The sequence below is a fragment of the Misgurnus anguillicaudatus genome, chromosome 18, assembly GCF_027580225.2.
Source record: "Misgurnus anguillicaudatus chromosome 18, ASM2758022v2, whole genome shotgun sequence".
Classification (NCBI taxonomy): Eukaryota; Metazoa; Chordata; class Actinopteri; order Cypriniformes; family Cobitidae; genus Misgurnus; species Misgurnus anguillicaudatus.
In genome coordinates, this window is record NC_073354.2 from 24,087,186 (window position 1) to 24,112,959 (window position 25,774).

General features: G+C 37.6%; 2 protein-coding genes across 6 annotated transcripts in view; both read right to left on the reverse strand.

Annotated features, from left to right (window-relative positions):
- Nucleotides 1-22,495, reverse strand: part of rab32a (RAB32a, member RAS oncogene family) — a 33,441-nt gene extending 10,946 nt beyond the window's left edge. Inside the window, exons 1-2 of the mRNA XM_055187085.2 lie at nucleotides 22,055-22,495; nucleotides 1,539-1,816 (exon numbers count right to left, since the gene is read on the reverse strand). Coding sequence (XP_055043060.2) covers nucleotides 1,539-1,816; nucleotides 22,055-22,268 — 492 coding nt within the window. The 5' untranslated portion in view covers nucleotides 22,269-22,495. The remainder of the gene's footprint in view (nucleotides 1-1,538; nucleotides 1,817-22,054) is intronic.
- Nucleotides 22,496-22,937: 442 nt separating this feature from the next.
- grm1a (glutamate receptor, metabotropic 1a) overlaps nucleotides 22,938-25,774 on the reverse strand; it is a 34,825-nt gene continuing 31,988 nt past the window's right edge. For 4 of the 5 annotated variants that reach the window (XM_055187077.2, XM_055187078.2, XM_055187079.2 and 1 more), the window contains exon 9: nucleotides 22,938-25,121. In XM_055187077.2, coding sequence (XP_055043052.2) covers nucleotides 24,389-25,121 — 733 coding nt within the window. In that variant the 3' untranslated portion in view covers nucleotides 22,938-24,388. The remainder of the gene's footprint in view (nucleotides 25,122-25,774) is intronic. The other variant, XM_073856138.1, reaches the window with a different exon arrangement.

Consider the following 25,774-nt stretch of genomic DNA (forward strand, 5'->3'; position numbering starts at 1 on the left):
CTTTAAGGGGTTTATAATTTAGAGCTGTTCCAGTAAACACGTGATTATGTCTGACCGAATATTTTCTCTGTTATTCGAATGAATTCGTTATTCGTTTTAAAGCTATTATCCGTGCCCTTCCGAATAACGTATTCGGCTTCGGGCACATCCCTATTATAGACTATATTTAGGCCAAAGTAACAATGTGTCCAAAAAGTTACACAAACTACAAAATGATTTGTAAAAGTTACAAAATGCAACACGAGTCATGTGCGCAGTCTCCTCTGGCACCCATCACGCACCGGGTCTGCTACATCTCTATGATGTAGCTTAAGTGCAACATGGAGTTTCCAGCGAACCAGTTACATTCTAATTCTATTTTTTAAACGTAAATGTAATATTTTGTCTTAAGTTTTGTTTCAGTTTGCCATGCCTCCTGCACGGCGGTGTAAAAATAAGATATTTTTAGACTTTAAAATTCAAACATCATATCCTAAATTGTTGGAATATATTCCATATGTATTAATTTGGATTTATAGATGTTTAACATTAAAATCGATGCATGGGAATAATTTATATTAATTTTTAAAATACCCACCACTTTTATATGCGCATGTTCCTTATTGTACATTGAGGCTTTACAATTTAGTTCCTCTCATGTCGTTTTAATAATTTACTTAAATCTTTTTTACTTTAAATGTTTACTTTAAATGTTCTTTTACATTTACATGTGCGTTGAACACAATTTGGCTATATTTTTAAATTAGATTACCTTTTTCTGATATGTGAGTCATTTGGACAAATAACGCTAGTCCTTGGGACTTTTGGGCTGTGTTTTTGAAAAAAAAATCTTCTGAGACATTGCGAAGCTGATAGATAGGCTACAGATAGCCTAGTAATTCGTTCTATGTGGCTGTGAGTGTGCGTGCTTGTGTGTTATGCTTATACGTATACGCAACTTATTCTTAAATCGCATTCACGTTGTCAAAACAAATCTGATTGGCTAATACACACTGAAATAAATTAAATCATTTTAAAATTACTAAATTAATCATTTTCTCTTCATCACACAGCCCAAACATGATTACATACAAAATGTATTGGAACAGTAACAAACAACAATCAGAGACATTTATAAGCTATCATTTTATGGTCATTGCAGTTTTAAATCTTTGCCACCAGGGGGTGCTGCGGTACCTGCAGCACCCTCACTTCCCGCGCCCATGATAAGACACAAAGTTTCTTTATTGCGTCACATGATGAGTCACACACTGCATATTTGACATTTGTCTGGTGATCTATGCACGAGGAGTGGCTCATGTTCTTAAGACGGCCACAGTTTAAGTCTAATACCATTGAGAATGTCATTTATCTTAAACACATGATCTAATACAGTATGGCAGCTCTCATGGTCGTCTGAGCAGATTAGTCAGGAAAGGTCTACTACTTCTATTCTTAGCAAATATGTTCTACAAGTGTCTCCAAGTTCCAACTTCTTACGTTTCATCAAATACAAACAAACTTTAAATCAGTGTGTGCCTTTAACGAGTGCACGTTACCTTAGCTGACGTTTCGAACCAACCCAAAAATCCAGTTTCTTTGCAGAAGTTGTCCATAAGAGAAGTGCTGTTGGATCCGTCTTTCTTCTGATCACATTTATTGGCCAGAAGGACAGAAGGGATTGGATCACCATTGGCTAGTTTCACCTTGCTGTCCAAGTCATGCTTCCACTTTGAAACGGCTTCAAACGTAGAGTTTCGAGTAATGTCAAAAACAACAAACGCACCCACTGCCTCCTTATAGTAAACCCTGGTCATGTTCCCAAAGCGTTCTTGACCTAAACAAGAACAAAAAGAAAAAACATTTTTGGGATCATTCAAACATTACACAACGCACACATTTTTAGATGTTTAAACCCAGGTGAAAAAGTAGTACACTTCCATAGTGTACTAATTTTGTACTTAATATACAAAAAAATCATCTTTAGTATTTCTTAAGATGTTCTTAAGGTCATCTAAGTGTACTTATTTGTGCTATTTTGAAACACCATGAATATGAACTAAAATTCACTTTTAACATACTATCTCTGTATTAAAAAAAATATTTAGTTAACAGTTGTATTCAACTTGAACTCAACTTTCATACAAAGATGGGTTCAAGTTTACTACAAGTTTAATACATTTTTAGCACATTTTAGATCATATTCATGGTGTCTCAAAATAGCCCAGTGAAGTACACTTAGATGATCTTAAGAACATCTTAAGGGGGCGGTTTCCCAGACAGGGTTTAGGTTAATTCAGGACTAGGCCTTATTAATATTAGGTCATTTAAGAAGTTTTTACAAACATACCTTACAAAAACACGACAGGTGTGCATCTTAAGACAAAACAATGTGAATGAAAAATGTTACAATTAAACAGAACAAGGTGTTTTTAAATTAAAGCAGCTCAAACATGCATTTTAGTCCGGGACTAGTATAAAAGCCCTGTCCGGGAAACCGCCCCAAGAAGTACTAAAGATGAATTTTTTGTATATTAAGTAGAAAATTAGTGTGCGAAAATAAAGCACTTTAAGTACACTATGGAAGTGCACTAGTTTTTTACCTGGGTATAACTAGGTCTGTGAATTTATATTCATTTATGTGTTTAAAAAAAGTAAAAGAAAACAACAACTGGGCTTTAGTTTAAAAATATGGAAATACACCAATGATTTTATTGACTCCTTGGGTGATGTCATATCTGTGTAATACTTTACTTGTCTGTAATAAAGCTAAAACCATATAACCCATAAATCTTAACTCTTTGGTTTCCTTTGGTCTTCTAGTTTCCATATTGATCCATGACATTAATTTGATAAATTATTTGATAAATTATTTAATTATTTGATTGCATATTTCTGTCTGATTCACAGCTCTACCAAATCAACTGATAACAATTCAAATTGAGTTTAATTTCCTCCTCTTCTGAATGTTTTTAAAAGGAATGTTAAGCACCATGTAAGCAGATAACATGATGGCATTTTAATATAAATTGATCTGTCTGTGTTCAACTAAAGAATGGAAATCATAAACTGTATATCTGGGATGGCATAAAGGTAAATTATAAGTGAAATGGCATATTTGGATAAGCTATTTATTTAAAGGGATAGTTCACCCAAAGTCATCATTTTCTAATCCTCATGTTGTTCTAAACCTTTTTTTATAAATACAAAAGCAGATATTTTGATAAATGATGGTAAGCACACAGCTGATTGGAACCATTTACTTCCATAGTAGGAAAACAAATATGTGATTAATGATGAAGAAGATATTTTTGATAAATGATAGTAAGCACACAGTTGTCAATACCCATTGAATTCCATTGTATTTGTTCCATTGTATATGGAAGTCAATGGATAAAATCAGCTGTGTGCTTACCATCATTTTTCAAAATATATCATTTTGTGTTCATCAAAAAAAAAAGAAATTTATACAGGTTTAGAACAACATGAGAATGAGAAAATGACAGAATTTTCATTTTTGAGTGAACTATCCCTTTAAAGCATGTGATGCATATTTCTATTTATGCACTTTTATCCAAAGCAAATTGCAGTGCATTCAGTTTATACATTTATCAGTATGTGTCTTCTTTGGGATCAAACCCACGACCTTTGCATTGCTAATGTAATTCTCTATCCATTAAGCTACACAGTCACACTCATTATGTTTCCAGTATAAATGTAAGAAATTATAAATCCTCAGTTTCTCAGTGCTAACTAAAATAGTTTATGTTCAGCAGTGCCACATTGTGCTCATTACTGTTCCATCCCAGAGAACACAATGTATCTGTGGTGAGTGTGGACAGATGCGTCTAAGATCTGCTGCTCCGTCTCACAGTTCATCTCGCCTGGGGAAAGAGATAAAGCCTACCACTGCGCAATATCTTCGAAAGCTAGACTGACAGAAAAAGAGAGCGAAAAATTTACCCAGCGGTAGTTGCTAATAACACATCAAAGAGGTCCCTTTCGCATCTTTCTCACCTAAATTCACCACAGAGATTTCTTCCTTGCTTTACTGTATGACATACTGACTTGATATGTAAAACCAAAGAGAATACACCGAGCCTTTATTTTTAAGTGTAAATTTTACATGTAATGGAAAAAACAGAACAGAATTGACAAAGGGCAGATGTTTGTAATGAGAAAGGAGATTGTAACAGCTTTTTGGATCATAAGTGAAAATGGCTTCGCTTGAGGAAAGAAACTGAGCTTGACCTCTTTTCTGGTACACTGAAAAAATTATTCATTGAATTTAATCAATTCTTTTAAGGTAATAAGTGGTTGCAATCAATTTATTTAAGCTACATTTAAACAAAAAAGATTAGTAACGTAAAATAAAATATAAAACTTTTGTTTAAATGTAGCTTAAATAAATTGATTGCCACCACTTACCTTAAAAAATTGATTTAATTCAATGAATCATTTTTTTCAGTGTATAACACACTGGCATAAATACTGAGAGGTTGTGTGAAGGAAACTAAATTGAGAAAAAGACAGAGAAATAATAGCCAATTAGAGACAGACTAAATGGTATAAAAATTATAGAAAGACAAAATGAACTTATTGAATCTGAACCCTAGACCTCTTATTGTAAATTGGACAAGAAACACTGTACAAACCAACCATACCGTATATCAAACCAATAATTTTTGACACTCCTAAGACTTTTGCACAATCAAAACAAACAAATCTGCAGCAAATTTATCTCAATATGACACCTCAAATATATCATACAAATAATTTATTTCCTGGAAAAATGGTTGTGGCATTATAACAAATGTGAAACCACCGACAGGTTCTTCTTTTTTGCAATATTGGAGCTTGACAGATACAGTCCTCATTCACTTTCATTTGTATGCAAAAACGTGACCACTCATTCTTTAAAAAAATTCAATGAGGAATGACGGGATGACTTCAGAGCAGTTCACAAGTCTAGAAAGCTTGTAGATGCAGCAGTTAAGTCAGAGCCCGAATCACTGTCCTTGCTGTCTCTGATATGAGTTCAGACCGATCACAGGCCTGCCTGACACTACTTTGTTCTCGCTTTCTCCATCTCGGAAGCCCGAAAAAGGCAGAAGTGCAGTGAAGCTTTATGTGTATATGTACGTCTGTAAAGGTTTGAAAATATTTATAAGGACCAAGTGTTTGTCATTTCAAATTCAGTGAATTATGTGTGACCCTGGACCACAAATCCAGTCACAAGTTTGCATGGGTATATTTGAAGAGTTTGGTTCCAAATGCGATAAACGCCATTTTTTTCCAAAATCAGTATTGTATCTGGTCAGTTTAAAATCAATTCTTCATTTTATGCAAAATACGATGGGCCCTATTTTAACGATCTAAGCGCATTGTCTAAAGTGCACAGCACAACGTCTAAATGGGTGTGTCCGAATCCACTTTAGCTAATTTAACGACGGGAAAAAGGATTTGTGCGCCGAGCGCATGGTCGAAAAGGGTTGGTCCTATTGTAATGGGAGTATTTTGGGCGTAACGTGGCGCTATGTCTAATCCCTATTTAGATGACAGACTTTGTAAACTGAAAAACTAAGCGGAGGAAGAAGATCCCCAGTTTAAGATTAATGTTAAATAATTGTGTTGTTTTCACTTGTATTGAAATTGTTATTTTTTTATTAAAAAACCTTTAAAACCCGTTTTCTTTTAGTCATGGAAGTAAAAAAGCAGGCTTGTAATTCCTTTAAATGTATAGCTATCCAATATCATCAAAAAATATTTTACAAGTATGTAAGAAAAGGTTTGTACTCTAAAAATACTTTATTTGTAACAAACAGAAGATAAAGAATTTACAAACGGCTCTCCTCACGTTTCAGCACTTTGGACAGCGTTTTTTAGCAAAGAGTTTTTTTTAAGCATTACATAAAAATGTTTCTCATCTCACCTTATCCGCAGGTACAGAGTCATCATATACAATAAATCCGTAAGGTAGCATTAAAAAAAAACATTTAAAAACAGATGCATTTGTTTAAAGCAAAGCATTTATTTACTTTCAAGGTTGCAGGTGAAGCAGCTCTTTGCGCCTTCTAAAGTCTCATAATTAGTCCTCATTTATGTCCAAGAGACTCAATAATAATCTTTTACATTCAATCCTTTAATCTTTCATATTTAAAAGCATTTTTGTGCTGCTGCGCATTCATGTACTTTGTGATAAGCAAACCCGCGTTGTCGTCCCGTAGGCGCATATTACTAATGCGCTCTTTAAATAACAAAAAGCATATTGCGCCATTGACTTTAGACTTTAGACCAGGTTTTTGTTGGTCAATGGCGTAGTCTATTTTAGTTGCCTCAAAATAGCAACGCGCCAACAATGCGCCTGAACACACCTCATTTTTAGACCAGAACGCCCATGGGCGCAAAAGAGGGCGCAAATGCATTTGCTATTTAAACAACGCGGCGCTAAACGTGAAAATTAGGGTGGAAACTAGCGAAAGACACTTGCGTCGCGCATTGCGCTGCATTGCGCCGGGTGTAAGATAGAGCCCGATATCTGCCATGTTATTTTGTCATATTTTCTCTCTTTTTATCCAAACCGCGACAAACGCCACTCTCTGCAGAATGCAATAAATCCGCTTAACCAATCACAGTGTACAATTCCACGCATTGTAAACAATGATGGCAACGCTTTAAACACACGAAATTCTAGTTTTCCTCATCTACTTTGTACTTCGTAATCAACAAACAAACAAAATCAAACTAGTAATTTTGACGGCATTGATAAACCTGTGGTGGTTTTCTGTGGCAGGGAAGAAACGTAAGCCATCGAAACCAAATAATTTACGTGAGAGGGACTCGAAAAATGCCGGCTGTTGCTTGTTCATACACGACAGCATCAAGCTTCCGTCATGCTAACACATTGACCCCAGGGAATCTTATGAAAAACTTTCCATTATTTTACACAAAATCAATGAAAATCGAGCAGTACCAAAACATTTTACAGCTTATCGCTGTCAAAAAAGTTCAGTGACGACGTCCCAAAGATGACAGCAGCAATGACAGTGTTCTTAATATGACAAAGTGTTTTGATTAAACTTTAGTTTTTTTTGTTTTTATCAGTGTATACCACTATTCAACTAAATGAATATAACATGACAAAGATGATTGTACATTTATATATTGATTCAATAGATTTATAGCATTTTGAAAAAAAAAACTTGTCATGGATTTATTGCATTTTGCGGGAAAAAAAAATCAGTTTTTATAATAAATCTTTGAAAATCAAAATTATGGATTTGAATTTTTAATGTTATTATAACCTAAAGATGCTATGGGAAAGTTTGTAACAGAAAATAGTGGTTTTCATCTTGTCACTTTCTTGGTATAGAAATCACATTTTTACCCAAATTAGTCAAAATGGATTTATTGCGTTTTGGAACCAAACTATTTGTAGCAATAGCCTACAATACATTGTATGGGTCAAAATAATTGATTTTATTAAAGCCGGAGTCCATGATGTTTGAAAGCCAATGTTGATATTTGAAATCACCTAAACAAACACGCCCCTACCCCAATAGAATCTGGACCTTCTGTTGATAGACCCGCCCCACACATACGCAAACCGGCATTTGATTTGATTTAAGTGTGTTTTGGTAGTCGGCCCGTCTCCTTTTCCAACGCGTTTTTCAAACATCGTGGACTCCGCCTTTAAGCCAAAATCATTAGGACATTACGTACCTAAAGATCATGTTTACATGAAGATATTTTGTAAATTTCCTACCGTAAATACATATAAAAAAGAATAAATCATGTGTTGTTAAGGACTTCATTTGGACAACTTTAAAAGCAATTTTCTTAATAATTCAATTATTGTTTTTTCACCCACATATTCCAGGATTTCAAATAGTTGTATTTCGGACAATTATTGTCCTATCCTAACATTAATGCACAGCTTATTTAAAAAAAAATTGACCTATGGTTTTTGGTTCAGTGTCACAGATTTGTTTGAGCATTTGAAATGGTTTCACTATTTGACAAGCTCATAAATCGTCCAAATCATGTTTATTTTTATGTAAGGTCACATATTTTATCATCTGTATAGAAGAATATTGAAGGAGTTCAGATCTATTCTATCTTTTGGCTGCTATATAAAGTCTAAGCCATAAAAAATAAGAGCAGTATCTGACACCAGAACAAGGTTTAAGGGTGACCGCAGTAGATTTAAACAGATAGGCTACATTTAGTCTTAAACATTCTGATAAACAAAAGCATTTCAAGACTTTGACTGCTGCTCAGGAACTCAAATGAATCATTTAACCGGTTAATTTTCATGCAAAAGAACCACTTCACTAAAATAAATCACACTTCCTGAAGCTGGAAATAATGAAAAAAAATCTAGGGCATGCTTTGCTTCTGCTTCATTTAATTCAGCTGTAAAAATATAATAGTAGCTAGCTAGCATCTCTAGTTTTAGTTAGTTACTCCTAAAAACAACATTCAATACATATAGGTTAATAACATGTGTAGACCATATAAATCTGATAGCAGTGATCAGCATTAAATCTTAGAGTACATTTTACCCCCCAACGGCCTAAGTTTCATTATCTTGGCTCACTCTGTTACGCACTTCATGCGCCAAAAGCTCCTCAGGTCTCTCGGCAGATAATTGCTCTTGATTGTTGGTCTAAATTTAGACCATTTAACCTCAGGTGAACACACAGGAGGGCTGACACACAAGAAGACAAAACCTCATTTTTGGCTCGTAGTCAATTTTGGGCACACAGCCCTAAAAATTATTTTAAAAGCTCGACGAATAAAAATAAGCACCTAGAGACTAAGAGAAAGTAAATGAATTTGGCGAGCTGGGTCAGCTGTATCAGAGGAAGAGTGAAAAACTGCTTTATGTTCCTAGAAACAACATGTGCTCATGTCATGATCCACAATACTCCATAAATGCCATGAACTGGCGTCGTCTTCAAATTAAAAAGGCATTTATGATGCAATTATGGAAAAGAGGGCCAGCGAGGGGTCAGTAATTTTGACTGAGCAAATTTAGTGCTTTAATGAAAGTCAGATACTTCATGAAAGAGAAAAAGAGAAGTATGGTGAAAGTAGAGGTTTAGCACAACATTAAAAAAGGCTAAATGAAGTAGTGCGCATTTGTATTAACCCGAGAAAAAGCCACAGATGTAAGGGTTTCACAATAGCAGGTGCATTCCCTGTTCCGTGACAATAAAATGAGGAAGTAGAGAAAAGTACTGTCCTGTAGTTTGTACAATTCAAAGAAACACACAGTTTTAGAGGTAAAATAATGGGCTATCGGCTGACTTGTAGTTTTATTTTTCTGGTGGCACTAATCGAGCTCCAAACTATTCATGCAGAGAATGAGAGAGTGTCAATAGTTGTGCGGCGGGAGATCTTTTTATTTTCTCTCTGGAAGTAATGTACTGAATCAATCACCATTTATCACCAATCAATGGACTTGTTTTTACATCTCACAACAGAATCAATGAGACATCTCACAAAAGACTGGCCTGTAGCGTGTTTAAATAAAGCATAGCACAACATTGACTGTTTTAAAACAATTAAAAGGAACTGGTGTAAACAAGAGCTTTGATTCTATTGTGGTAATAAAGACAGGCAGATCAATGCTTTGAAAATGGACATTTGATTTATAATAAATGTGATTAGCAGTAAGCTTATATTTTATGTTTTTATGTATATTTTATGGCCAAAAGTATGTAAATAAAGAATTAATAATTAAGTATATATAATAATTAAGTATATATTTTATATATATATATATATATATATATATATATATATATATATATATATATATATATATATATATATATATATATATATATATATATATATATATATATATATATATATATATATATATATATATATATATATAATATAATATATATTAATAGTATATATAGTATATATTTGCCTGTGCATGCCAGGCAAATTCTTCCACAGCAAGTCATATGATACATCTTTATTGTTGCACTGTATGATGTTACTGATTTACTGCAATTGTCACTGTCAGGAAAAAAGATACAAAAATAGTCCCTATAGCTGTCACTGGCCTGGTACCCTTTGCAAAAGTACACCTTTGTACCTATTAGTACCTCAGAGATACATATTGGTACCAAAGAGTACATATTAGTACCTCAAAAGTATTGGTACAAATCTATACCTAACGACATGAGACCTTTTAGTGACAGCTTGGGACTTTATTTGACCATTTTCTCTGACAGAGTATGATTTAGTTCTATTTTAAAGGGACATTTCACAAGACTTTTTTAAGATGTCAAATAAATCTTTGGTGTCCCCAAATAATGTAAAGTTTTAGCTCAAAAAACCCTATAGATAATTTATTAAAGCATGTTAAAATTTCCACTTTGTAGGTGCGAGCAAAAATTTGCCATTTTTGGGTGTGTCCTTTAAAATGCAAATGAGCTGATCTCTGCACTAAATGACAGTGCCGTGATTGGAAAGTGCAGATTAAGGTGCGGTATTATCCCCTTCTGACATCACAAGGGGAGCTAAATTTCAATGACCTATTTTTTCAAATGCTTGTGAAGAATGGTTTACAAAAACTTAAAAGAACTGGGTTGATTTTTCTAGGTTGATACAAGCACTGGGGACCCAATTATAGGACTTAAACATGAAAAAAAGTCAGATTTTCATGATATGTCTTCTTTACATAAATGAGTAAAGCTTACAGTACTGAAGTTAATTTCATGTTGAGAAAACGTGGCACAATCACATGGAACCACTGTCCATGATTAAATCATGTTTAGCCAATGAGCTATTTTTTACGTATTACTTTAGTAAGAAATTATTTGGATGGTGCAATCACATGCAAATTAGTGTTTTGAAAATATATTTTGTTGAAGCCATGTTTTTTTTTTTTTTGGCTGGTTTACTTGTTAATCAAAATTTTAAACTGTATTGCAGTCCTATTTCCATACTTGGATGAATATTAATCTAATTAATATTAATCTTGTCAATATGACATGTTGATGTTTTAATTAAAATCATTATAAAATGTTAAAATATTAAAAAACAAAACTCCCAAAGTGGACTGGAAATCTGGGGTTAGGTCCATCATAGTATGTCTGTAAAAGCTGCACTTAAGATTTTTATATTGATGTTATTCACAAATACCCAAATCTGTTAAAAGCCAAACCTGTTATGTGAGGTCCACACACTTTTAGCCATGTAAAAAAAAAACAAGGCACACACTGACACTTCAGTCTCATGACCTCAGAGAATGAAAGAAACACATATAGAACAGAAATTCTATTGATCCATAGTAAACTGCTCTTTACACCTCCTGATGCTCATGTGAGATGAAACATAACTGAGAAGTTGTCTTGATTTATCTACATACATTGTGAAGTACGGTATTGTTCGTTATATTACATTAAAGGGGGGGTTTAATGGTATTTCAAGCATTCTGACTTATTAACACAGTTATAGAGTTGTTTCCTCATGCTAAACGTAGGCAAAGTGTCAAAACAGCAGTTGGGCGTGTTTCAGAGTATTTCTGTGCCGAATGCACTTCGCCAGGGTTCGTACAAGTTTCGGCTAATTTTTTTCGATTACGGTTCTAACTGACGTTTCAGGGGTTTTCGATACGTATCACTTCTTTATATGGGCTTCCGCCGGAAAACTTCCCCCGGAAAACCCCGCCCAGCCGTCAGTCAGCGGGAGACGCTAGAGCTTGCTAACAGCTTATCACGCCACTCAGCCTTGTTTAATTTCAAAAGTCAACAATGGCACAAGAAGAAGTGTGTTTTTGGATGTAAGGAGAAGACATCCAGCCTTATGGAAACAATGGATATAGTTTATTATCCGGATTAGCAGCGGAGTTTTGCGTGTGCCAGTGGCGGCGTTTCACGAAAACCTAGGGTATGGCAAAACATTTTCGTACAAGAAGGCCTTTCAAATAACGAATCTATGAAACCACATTATATCCATATGTGTACATACTCCACCAACCTGTACAAAATCATACTATGATTGCACGGATGTACACTTACTGACTACAATACCACGAAAGCAATATACAATTGAAAAGCAAAAATAGAAATCATGGTTGTTTAAAATGCTTTTCAAATGTTGTCATTCTTAACTAAGTGCAACTCCAGCAACAGATAAACTAAAACAAGATAATATCAAAACATACTGTAACATCCCTTCACAAATCTTGTCATGACAGCCGCCAATAAACACAATAAAGACTTTTAATGATGTGATAGAGCCCACGTAGTTAACCCAGCCAGCTAACCAACTAAGACTAAAACACTAAATTAAACTCTTAGTAAAACAGGGCTAAATGCAAAAACAAGTCTTACCTTTTGTCGTCGTGCAGTTTTTATTCCACAAGTCACCATATTCAAAAACGCGCGCAAATAATTAATACACTTCGACTGCGCAACAATTTCCCAGTGTAAGAGAACATGTTTATGTATCCACAGAGAACAAATCATTTTACTTCTGGAATAATGTATGCAATATGCATGCGCGAGGGTGGGGGAGAACCGTGAGTCTGTTTGAATGTTAAAACAAAAAAAGGAGTTTACTTGCAAAAATAAAGATTATAACAACAGCGGTCATCATGAAACCTCCTGCAAGGACTAAAAGCTGCACTGCAAGCAAGAACGACAGGCTGATGACATTAAAGTACCGCGAGGGTGAGGCGAGAAATCATCGGAAGAGTTTGCTTTCAAACCGCTCTCGTGGCACGTTGATGTCATCCGCATGTCGGTTCCTGTATTATAGCATGAAGTCGAGCACACGTGTAAATTATCCATATTAGTGATGTACCAATGTTCAGATATGTTCTACTGAAAATATTTAAAATGATTTTTAATGAGCATCATTATAACCTGTTGATTTCTGGTGTTTTGTCTGAATGCTAGGGTATGGCAACTGCCATACCCTGCCATACGCAAACGCCGCCCCTGGCGTGTGCATTTGATGCGGTGGATTTTCAGAACCGGGTCATGACGAGTTACACGTGGTAAGTAAGACTTCTGTCTTATGTTGGAAATAGGCGCGTGTATATTATATAAATCACACGAACATGTAGTGAATCATAAGTTAAAACAGTGTTGTATAGTGTTGTATGACTCCTACTCGCTCCTCCCGTGTTATAACTCCTCCTTCTTCATTTTTTCGTACGTTATCGGAAAGATTCGTTAAAGCTAATCTTTCTTTTATAAATCTGATTAAACTAAAGACTCTTCAGAGATATAAAGGATGTCATACTACTCTATAGGTGCTCCAGATTAATATCAGAAATGCAGAAACAGCGTGTGTTACGTGAGCTTTAATAGGCCTGCACAATATATTGAAATCATATTTAACCACATCAAAACAAATCTTTGCATTCATAAATATATCATCCAACTTAAATGGTTGTGATGCTTTATACAAGCTGGAGACTGCAAAAGAAAAAGATGAGATGGCGGCGGAGGTAGACAGGGATACTCACGGTCCATAGCCATGACAACCTGAAGTTTCTCCTGCATGGCCTTTATCAAGATAACAATCTTGTGGGTGTGTTGCTATGGCAACAGTCCAAGCCAGACGAGCCAGCTGCATATTTTTTGTGGTGCTACGTCGAATAAAAACACACTTCAGACACTACGCTACGTTCCCAACCAACAGCACACACGGCAAAGCATGGCTAATAACTAGCGACAGAGATCTCACAGTGCACTGGAAGCAAATGCCTCAACACATCACTAAAAACTGTAACCGAGTTACTTTGAAAAGTTTTAGAGAAGGTGAATTAACCCTGTAGGTTTTGTTCCGAAACAGCTCCTACAACCTAGCTATTAAGCAAGATAAAATCTGTAAATTCACTTCTCCAGCAGACATTAAGTGGTGGTTTAAAACTAATTTATCTCGACCCATCTGTCTAGGCTTTCCGACACCTGAAAACATGTGTGTAAATGCCCAACCAGTTCTTATCAGTTATCTCACGAATCACTCATGAGTGTCTATCCACTTACACTTTCCCTGCATTTTATTTTGCATATGACTTACAGTACATTCACGTTATACATTTTTAGATTTATTGCCTTGAATGAAACCCATAACCCAATGCTTATCCAAATGAGCTACAAGATCAGTGGATCTTTTTACCTCTATGCATTAGGCTAAAGCATTTATCCAAAGTCGAGTTGGAGTGGAGGCAAACACTTGGGACAGCCATGGGATCAAACCCATGACCTGTTGTGCTACCAACGCTCTCTCAATTGAGCTATATGAACAATAAGTAGATTCATACAGTGACAAATAGTACAGAAACAATTAGTTTTCATACCGTAAACAACATAACACAACGGTTTGGAAGCAAATAGGCAAAGCACCTTGCCTTAAAGGGCAAGTTGAGTCAATCAGTCTGTCATTCTCAATGAAAGTCAATGTACAGTAACTTACAGTAACATGCTTTCGCATCTTTCTTCAAAGCTGCATATCTGTAATAATCTCTTTCAGACAGCCCCAGTGGATCGGCGCTATTCTGGGCAAAGGTGGGCGGATGAGACCCTAACTTCAGTCAGGGTCCGACACATACGTATTTGCAGAAGGCTTTGATTATAGTCATCCAATTCAGGGTCATTATTGTAACAGTCAGTCGGTGCGAGTACGGAAAAACAGCGTACTTGATTTGCACCGTAGAACTACCAATTATGTACATGACTAACAGGGTAAATTAGCGATGTAGAAGAGTAAATGGTGGTGCAGACTTTGATGAACTTTATCCAGGATCACACAGGTCTGGACTGACTTTGGGAACTCATCCAGGACGTCAGCCAAACAGTTGGAAGCCTGTATTATTAGCTTGCATACTTAAAGGTATACAACTAAATTACATAAAACTCTAAGTTACATGAATAGGACACTGTATTATTTCGATTGGCTTATTTGTCATTTTGGCACCATGCAAATAAAGAATTGATCTAATGTGGTGACGTATGCACATGGTTGACTGTGTTCAGGACATCAGATTTACGCCAACAGTCAGTGATTGGAAGTAGGTAGCCATACAACATACCTAAATAATAAGTGAAAACCCAGCTACAGTGTTTTTTGTGATACACTGTTGAACCCTCTGGGGTCTAATGGGTTTTTAGAGCTCTGGAGAAGTTTTGAGCTGCACAGACATTTGTGCTTTTTTCAGTTGCTTAAAAACATAATAATGGCAAACGTCTCATTACACTGTGTTCAGCACAAACTGGGCTACAATATTATATTAGCAACATGTACATGTTTGTATTTTTGAGAGAAAAATGTTTATGCGTGTTTTTTGAAAAAGCAAAATTTTCAGTCCACAAAACTCATTGGCCCTGTCCCAAATGTCACACTCCGGACTTGTGGTCCTCCTCAGAGTCCACACTTTGATGACATCATGTATTGCAGACTTTAGGGACCCTTGATGCGAGTCCACGTGGGTGCACCGGAGTCGTATTTTGGGACACACTTGAGCGTCACGCCGGAAATAGAAAGAGTAGTTGCCCGTCAGTGGCCCTGTCCCAAATGGCGCACTTTATGTGGACTTTCAGTCTCGTGGCCTTAAAATTGTGCGTGCTCCCTTAGTCTACAAGTCCTAAGGGGGTCCCAACTGTCATTTTTCCACATCGAAGTGTGCTCATCAGCGCCCACTTTGCCCCCTTGATGCGGTCTTTGGCGAAGCCGACACTGCAGCAGGCTTCGCGCACTTTATCAACCCATAAGTCCTTGCGAAAGAGCAATCAGACCAATCAGACGACGGAAGGGAGGAGTTTACACTGACGGGCAACTTCTCTTCCTATTTCTGGCTTGGCGCTCGAGTCTGTCCCAAAAAACTGACTCAACCACGTGGACTCGCATCAAGGGTCCCTGAAGTCTGCACTACATGATGTAATCAAAATGTGGACTCTGGGGAGGACCACAAGTCCGGAGTGTGACATTTGGGACAGGGCCACTGTGAACTCCTCCCTTCCGTCTTCTGATTAGCCTGATGGCTCTTTCGCAAGGACTTTTGGTTTGGTAAAGTGCGCAAAGCCTGCTGCAGTGCGGACTTCGCTGAAGACCGCATCAAGGGGGCAAAGGTGAGCACACCTTAAAGCTTAAAAATGACAGATGGGACACCCTACGGACCCGTAGACTAAGCGAGCAGGCGCAATTTAAGGCCATGAGACCAAAAGTCCACAAAGTGAGCCTTTTGGGACAGGGCCATTCTTAACATGTTTTCCCAAGACTTTTCAAAACAGGACATAGTAGTCTAGTTTTATATTCAAAATGATGTGAAAATCATTCTGCCTACTCATTCACATAAAACAATATGTTGATTTACAATTTCTAAGACACTTTTGCCTGGGAAACGCTGTATACGAAGAGGCGTGAAAGCTCCTGAATAATCTGTGATTGACAGCTGAGGAAACAAAAGACTTGCATAATGAGCTGCATAATGAACCTTGTAGGAATGTAACAGGAATGTAACTTTACCTGTAGTAAAATGACATCTGTATTTTTTTTTCTATCGAAATAGTTTATATTAATTTCACAAGTTTACCTTTAAAAATCATGGTTTTACTACAGAAAAAGTGCAACCATGTTTTCTGATACTAATACTATAGTAATCATGGTAAAATTAGTAAGGGATGAAGTGTATTAAGTTGTTATTGCACTCTGGTTAAGGTGTTTGGTCAACGTAAAAATGAACCCAGTGTTAGTGTTTGGTTGGCCAGCGAGAGTTTTACTTTTGCGCAGTAAATCTAATGCCCTGTCCCCATTTGCGCACTTCATGTGGACTTTCGGTCTCGTGGCCTTAAATTGCGCGTGCTCGCTTAGTCTACGAGTCCGTAGGGTGTCCCATCTGTCATTTTTACATTTCGAAGTGTTCTCATCTACGCCTCCTTTTCCCCCTTGATGCGGTCTTCAGCGAAGCCCGCACTGCAGCAGGTTTCGCGCACTTTACCAACCCAGAAGACCTTGCGAAAGACCAATCAGACAACAGAAGGGAGGAGTTCACACTGACGGGCAACTTCTCTACCATATTTCCGGCGTGACGCTCATGTCTGTCTCAAAATACGACTCCGCTGCAACCACGTGGACTCGCATCAAGGGTTTGTACTACATGATGTCATCAAAGTGTGGACTCTGAGGAGGACCACAAGTCCAGAGTGTGCCATTTGGGACAGGGCCTTTGCGAAGTGATTGAAAAATAAAGCGCCACACACGACGATCTGTAAAAATATTACCTTGATATCTTTATCATATTGATTGAGTAAGAGATGAATGTGAACTCAATGACTGAAATCAAAGTTTGTATTAGATTGAGACTTCAGCCTGGATTTTACGGATCGTACATTTAGCTAAAACTCAGTGTCATTCAGCTGTTCTCCAGACACATTCACACGCCCACATACAGTAAACACTGAAAGAATGCAACCTGTGTAATTCACACATCATTGACGCTGTCCTTGCAGCTCACTGTGACAAGCAAGACATTGGTGAGAGAATAAAAGGCTGAGTGAGAAAACAAGGAATAAAGGTGAAAAACGAAAATTTGTTTTAATTAAACGTCAGGGTCTACATGAAGGACATTTCATAATTAATAAAACAGCTCGAGGCAAATATAAGCATGTCTTATTCAACAATCATCAGAAAATACATTTGCATTTATGCATTTGGGACATGCTTTACCCAAAGCAATTTACAGTTACAGCTATACATTTGATCTGTAAGCGTGATCCCCGTTAACCAAACCCCTGACCTTTTGCATTGCTAACGCAATGTTTTACAAACTGAGCTACAGTAACAAGACACAAGAATTATGATAGAAAATGTATACTGTATGAATCTTACTGATGTGTCTCTAAACTTTAAGGGGTGGTTTTCCGGACAGGGATTAGACTAGTCCTAGACTAAAATAAATGTAAAGCTGTTCAAACTTGTACTGACATATCTTAAAATATACTAGTGCCCTTTGTTTTACCTCAAAATGCACACAAGTACTGTTTTAGTAAGGCATGTTTGTTAAAACTAGTTATATTTCCTAATTAAACTAAGGCCTAGTCCTGGCTTAAGCTAATCCCTGTCTGGGAAACCACCTTTAAATATCTGATATATGAGTGTGTATTTGATTTTCACTTCCTGTTAATATGTTTTATAGTACCTGTTTAATTACTCAAAATGACCACATGATGTGTGTTTACTGTAATGGGAATTTCAGAACAACCGGAAAAACCACACTTGTTCCACATGTTGAAAGTTCCTTAAGCAAAAAAACTTTCCAGAAAAAGTCTCACAGCGAAAAGGAGATCATACACAAGGATCAGAAATACACACATATTCTTAACAAGAAGAATTGTGCAATCCAGCCCTAAACAGTGTGAAAGTAACTGCATGCAGTTACTGTTTGCCAAAGTGCAGATTTATTTGAATCAGGTGATTTATGTCCACCTCATTATATAAAGGCTGACAGACAGACACACAAACCAATGCAGCCTAACAAAGACACATGATTCAATTTCACAGGACGCTGACGCACATGACACTGAAAATTAAATTTGAAAATAAACCTGTCCATTTATTTAGTGTGGACAGTTGGTACAGTATATTGAATTAAAAATGCCTCCATGGTCCTATTGTTCTTGAGGAATACTGCAGAGCAAAGCTGTAATCTCTCTTCGGGGAAATATAGGCCTAAAGATTGAAACAGGACATCTATCTCTAATGACAGAAGAAGTGCAGATATGAGAAGAGAGGGTGTGAACAGAATAAAGACAGTCCGTCTCTCAAATACCAAGAGTCTCATGGGCACTTCAGTGTGACAATGCTGAGTCACTCCAACATTGTGAAGCATATAAATCAAAAATAAGAAATATGCATGGTATTTTAATAGAAAAGCTGTGTTGTTTTCACCTTCACCGTGCAGAAGAAAGAAAAAAGGTTGAAAGAAAGAGACAGAGAGATAGAGAAATAGAGAAATGCAGACAGACAGAGATAATGGCAGAGATGGACAGACAAACAGAAGGGTGGAAAGGTAGAAAGACAGATAGAAATACATGCAGAAAAGCAGAGAGACAGAAAGACAGACAGACAGAAAAGCAGACAGACAGAAAGGCAAAGAGACAGAAAGGCAGACAGAAAAGCAGAGACACAGACGGAAAGAAAGGCAGAGAGACAGACAAACAGAAAGGCAGAGAGACAGACAGAAAGACAGAGAGACAGAAAGGCAGACAGAAAAGTAGAGACAGAAAAGTAGAGACAGAAAAGTAGAGAGACAGAAAAGCAGAGAGACAGACAGAAAAAAAATGCAGAGAGATAGACAGAAAGGCATACAGATAGAAAGACAGAGAGAAAAGCAGAGAAACAAAAAAGCATAGAAACAAACAGAGAGACAGACAGAGAGACAGAAAGTAGAGAGACAAAATGGCAGAGACACAAACAGAGAGACAGAGAGACATATAGAAAGACAGACAGAAAAGCAGAGAGACAGAAAGGCAGAGAGATTAACCGAGAGACAGACAGAAAGGCAGACAGAAAAGCAGAGAGACAAACACTTTTCTGTCTGTCTTTCTATCTGTCTACCGTTCTGTTTGTTTGTTTGTCTGTCTGCCTGTCTCTCTACCTTTCTTTCTGTCTTTCTGCCTTTCTATCCGTCTGCCTTTCTGTATGTATGCATACATGTCTGTCTCTCTGCATGTCTGTCTATCTAAAGGCTGAGAAACAGACAGAGAAAGACAGAAAGGCAACAGAAAGGCAGACAGAAAGAAAGACACAGAAAGGCAGAGGGACAACAAGAGAGACAGACAGATAGAAAGACAGGCAGAAAAGCAGAGAGACAGAAAGGCAGAGAGACAGACAGAGAGACAGAAAGTAGAGACACAAACAGAATGACAGACAGAAAGGCAGAGAGACAGACAGACAGACAGACATATAGAAAGACAGACAGAAAAGCAGAGAGACAGAAAGACAGAGGGATAAACAGAGAGACAGACAGAAAGATAGACAGAAAAGCAGAGAGACAAACAGAGAAACAGAAAGACAGACAGAGAGACATACAAAAAGGTGAAGAAACAGACAGACAGAAAGGCAGGTAGACAGATAAACAGACAGACAGACATGCATGCATACATACATACAGAAAGGCAGACAGATAGAAAGACAGAAAGGCAGACAAATCAAAAGACAGACAGAAAAGTAGGGAGAAAAACAGAGAGACATACAAAAAGGTGGAGAAACAGACAGACAGAAAGGCAGGTAGACAGACAGACATGCATACATACATACAAAAAGGCAGACAGATAGATAGAAAGACAGAAAGAAAGAAAGACAGACAGACAGAAAGGTAGAAAGACAGACAATAGAATGGCAGACAGATAGAAAGACAGACAGAAAAGTAGAGAGACAAACAGAGAGGCATACAAAAAGGGGAAAAACAGACAGACAGACAGGCAGGCAGACAGACAGACAGACATGCATACATACATACATACATACATACAGGCAGACAGCTAGAAAGACAGACAGGAAGGTAGAGAGACAGAAAAGCAGGCAGACAGATAGACAAACAAACATGCATACACACAGAAAGGCAGACAGATAGAAAGATAGAAAGGCAGAAGACAGACAGAAAGATAGACAGATTCAAAGACAGACAGAAAAGTAGAGAGACAAACAGAGAGACATACAAAAGGGGGAGAAACAGACAGGCAGGCAGGCAGACAGACAGACAGGCAGGCAGGCAGGCAGGCAGACAGACATGCATACACAGAAGGGCAGACAGCTAGAAAGACAGACAGGAAGGTAGAGAGACAGAAAGGCAGGCAGACAGATAGATGTGCAAACAGACATACAGAAAGGCAGACAGGTAGAAAGACAGACAGAAAGGCAGAGGAACAAAAAGACAAACAGAGAGACAGACAGAAAGGCAGGGAGACAGACAGATATGCATGCAGACAGAAATGCAGAAAGAGAGACAGACAGAAAGAAAAACAGAGAGACAAAAAGACAGACATAGTATCAGAGAGATAGTCAGAAAGGCAGACAGACAGATTTCAAGATATTCTGGTTAAATGAATTCACTTCCTTATGAGGGCACGTTTAGTTACACAATATTAGCAGGGTGTTTGTTCGCGCAACTTAATCTGGACTTGCACGTTACTTTGTAAATCTCTTTTACATCAATTCCCGAAGAAAGGACGAATAGCTGCCTATAATATTTTATGCGCGCCACGACAGGCCCAAATGCTGTCTAGGTAGGTATCTTTTTTTTTATTTTATTTTTTTTTATTATTATTATTATTATTATTAATATGATTCAATAATAGAACATACAGCAATAATTATCTATACATCAATACAGTCTATGAATAAATCACAAATAAGCCAGGGAGGTTAAGGGTTATAGAAAAAAATAAAAATAAAATAAAAACAGAAAAAAAAATATCTTGTAAAGCTTACAGAGGTTGTATGATTTAACAGCTTTCTTGTTTTTACACTCAGAAATTGATAGAACATAGTGCCTAATATAAGCAGCAAGCTCCAGAAAGCTTGGTTTCTTTTTTTTAGGAATTTTGACTTGTGCAATCTAGGTAGGTATCTCATAAGGTTAGACACAAGCACAAGAGTGTCATGAAGCACATATCCTTCTCCCCTCCCCTCACACACAGTCTCATAACATCATGACCTACATTCCGTTAGTTATTATGGGCATTATACTGCTCTCACGCGTATCTGCCTTAACAAAGTTAAGTGTTTGCGCTTATTTTACCAAAATAAAGCTAAAGTTCCCACCAAATATTTTGTTTTATCACTCACTAAAACCAATATCACTTCATTTACAGCAGCCTCGGGGTGTTCAAGGTCTTTATCCTAGATACGCTACTCAAGTCATGTGCGTACTTTTTGACTGATTTAACTGCCAGTTTATTGCCTTACTGGTTTCAATAGTTTTACAGGCGTCATACAGTTCCCTATCACAAGCACTGATGACGCTTGTTTACGTTAGTCACACGTGCACTACAGTAGGTTAAAGGGAATTTAAAGTCGTTAAACAACATCTTACCTGCGATGTCCCACAGCTGTAACCTCACTAGTGTTTTGCTGTCCCAATTGATGACTTTCAACGCAAAATCAACGCCTATGGTCGCCCTGTAGTGTTGCGAGAAAAGCTGATGCACGTATCGTTTGATGATGCTCGTCTTCCCGACACCCAATTCCCCGATCACCAAGATTTTAAACAAATACTCCCTACACTCCGACACAGACCCGCCTGCCATGCTGTCAGCTCTTGCGACTCGTACTTTTAGTTGTGAGAAGAAAGTTTTGCCAAGCACTTCCTCTCCTTCAGACAGTTTGGAGAAGTGCTTCAGATCCGAAAGCTTCACGTTTCGGGTATTCAAACAGAAAGCATAAACTCCATCTCCTCCCACCGGGACACCACCTGATAAGTCATAGGACCCGGAAATATCGTGACTCGATTGCTTTTCTATTGCCTGGGGTTTTGGGTCAAAGAAATAAAGCAGTTATGATTCACGAGCTGTATGAGTGGATCAATTTCAACATGCTCTCGAGACCCGCCCGCAAAGATGTGGCAACCTTATGTTTGATCTAAGAGACGAACAAGAGGATTTAATAAAAACACGAGGTTTCACTTACACTGCATTGTATATGAATGGAAGAAGAGTGCTTCAAGAAAATGATTGTTTGTTTAAATGATGTTATCATAAAACCAAACTTACACTAAATCTTTTATCTGTGTTTGAGAGCCTAAACCTCGTTATGCAAATAAAGCCATTTTAAGGAAGAAAGACAGAGACAAGATTCGATTATGAAATAAAAACCTCATTATTTAAATAAAACCACTGGTATAACAAGAATACAAGTGTAAAATCTTAAATGCATTACTCAATGTTAGATTCATATGTGGAAAAAAGTCACAACTAGCATTAGATATAAAAATTTATTTTACAGCATGATTTGTCCTGGCAAAAAGAGCATTTTCCTTATTTATAGGTTTGACCATGTAAACAGATGATCTGTCAATTACTTTACATTAAACAAATGAATCAGTTTCAAACAGCTTACACTAAAAGACCTAATATTACAATCCATTAGAACAATTATACAATACTTAATCAATAATATTGTTTTGAGAGTTGCATTCTAATAGTCCTGTGAAACTTAAAGCATTACAGTTGGCAAATTCATGTGATAATCCGACGCAAGATTGGCAGTAAATGCTACAAGTTACCACTAGAAGCAACTACTCATTGATAAACTGAATGAAACATTTAAAAGAGATTTTTTGTAAAAGTTTCTGAAAAGTAATTCCAGCCTCAGTGCCGCCGTATACGTCCCTTTATCACAAAGAGCAAAGACGTTTTTTAAAAACTTACAAATTTCTCACATTCTAATCATAGAAACATACAGCAGATATACAAAGACACCATCTGTGTGGAAAACAATAGATGGCAAAAACAGTATACAAATGTTTGCAAAAACATTATTCGCTTTTTTAAGCCAAGTTCACGCATGAGACAAAGTACAGCTTTTAAGAAAAACAGCGTTCTTTTTATTTACCTTGGCTCCACATTTAGACTTCTAATATCGTATGCTATGTCTATCATGTACAATCAGAAACCTTATGTCTGACTCTCTAAGCAAAAGTACTGCAATGTTTGACTCTTGATCATTTTGGGAGCCTAAAGGAAAATACCTTAGCTGGGCAATTCCAAAACTCACCCAGCCTATCAAGTGAGGTCACAATTACTATGTGCACATGATTTCCTTGTTTCACTTTGACTTGTACACAGTCAACGGTTAAAAAATGTAAATTAAAGTAATACTAAAATCACACAAAATAAATAGCATGATTTGCTTATATGTTTCATTGTGCACACTATGGTTTCCTGTTGACGTATGTCCTTGTGCTGTCTACGTCCAAGCAAATTACCCCTTAATTCCATAACCGACATATTATTTGCAACTAAACAGTTTATCCGATTCTACAAAGTTCAAAAAAACTCCAGAAAGTGAGATTTCCTTTGTCTCTTTTTTTTAAAAACACTATGAGTGAAATAGTAAAGCAGCAAGCTGGTATTATCACTCCAGTCATGTAATTTGTGATGTCATTTGCCAGCAGATTTTAGGCATAGCAACACAATAATATTTGGCACTCCAACTTTCCACAGCATTTAGAAAACGGATACTGCCGGTGTAGCTTCAGAAAAAAATATTCCCAACAGGACATTCCATTGTTCATGGTCCATCTTGCTTTCTACAATAAAAGTCATTTTGACCACAAATTCTTGCGTGTACAGCCAAGCAAGCAAAATTATATCCATTGATGATTGATTGATAAACAGCGCTGTTTGTAGCATGTCCTGAGCTTGTGCTTTTACAGTGTAAAAGAGCTCTGTTTTGGGGCGTAGTTCAGATTTTGGGAAAAGGGAGGGTCGTTATCAGAGGCGGGGGATCCGGGAATGGACCTGCCAGACTGCAGGGAGTCCCTAAAGGGAGAAGGTGGGGTAAGCAGGGTCAGCTTACTCTGTGCTAACTCTTCCTCTACACCTTCCTCCTCCTCCTCTTCCTCCTCCTGTGTGGCATTTTCGCACAGAAACCCGTGAATGAGGTCGAGAGCTTCCATTTCAGAGCCATCCTCGGTGAACACCTCCCCCTGCAGAGGAAGAGGCAGCTGATTGGCAGACGTTTTATAGGCGGGGCTCAACTTGATGCCAAATTGATCAAAATCAGGAACGGTAGAGCTCAAAGTATCGACCTGCCCCCCCTGTGGACACTCAGTGGTGCGATCAAGTAAACTGGTTTGAGGATAGGAAGATGGTAACCCTCCGTCCTGGGTCGTATGGAGATGCTGACTTCCATCGTGCCCCTCGTTGAGGTTGTAGAGAGCCTTGTCTTCGGGTTGCGAGCCATTGGGGGCTGTGTTGATACCAGCGTCATATTCAGGGTTGGGGGGTTGTGAGGCATTAGTTAGGGGGCGTATGACCGCCATCTGACTCTGGCCGACTGCTTGCCTCCTCACATGCACAGACAGTCTGTGGAACACACTCGACCCCCTCCCCTGGGGTCTGGCACCTGATTCAGACCATGACACAGACTTTCCATTAGGACTATGAATGAACAGAGACCCAGCGTTATTCCCACGGAGAAACGCCGGAATGCAACACAAAGACACAGAAGAACATCACAGAAATGTTATCATTATGCAAATCATCATTTTTTTTAAACAAAGCAACACTATAAATTACTCCAATTATGATTAGGGTTAGCAAGCGATGCGTAACTGAACATTGTTAATTCATGAAGAGATCCCTCGAACATGCTAATCTCATAATGACCTGCTTGCAGAGCATTATGAAAGCCGTGATGGCTCATTCTCTGCCATCCCTTCTCCGCACTGCTCTGATCAAACCGAACGTCATGCAATGTGAAAGGGCCTCATGGAATTCCCTACCCAGTTTCAGATCAGGGCATCCGCTGTCCGCTCTTAGTAGTTAATCTACCAAGTAAAGTTTAGCAGACAGAGAAGCTTAAGAGCTGAAAGCTGACAGAGTTAGAAGGGAACAGGATGTTTTGAGTCTATGTGGGAACTGGGTTGATTTTTTTAGTCAAGAGAGGGAGGGAGAAGGTTTGACATGGGGGAGGCGGGACACTTAGAAGTGGGTTAATACCGGGGAGGAGAGGGACTCGGCGAATGGGTAGTTTGATGAAAATTAGGTTACGTTTTGGAGGAGGATTCAGCACAGATAGAGGACAACGGTAA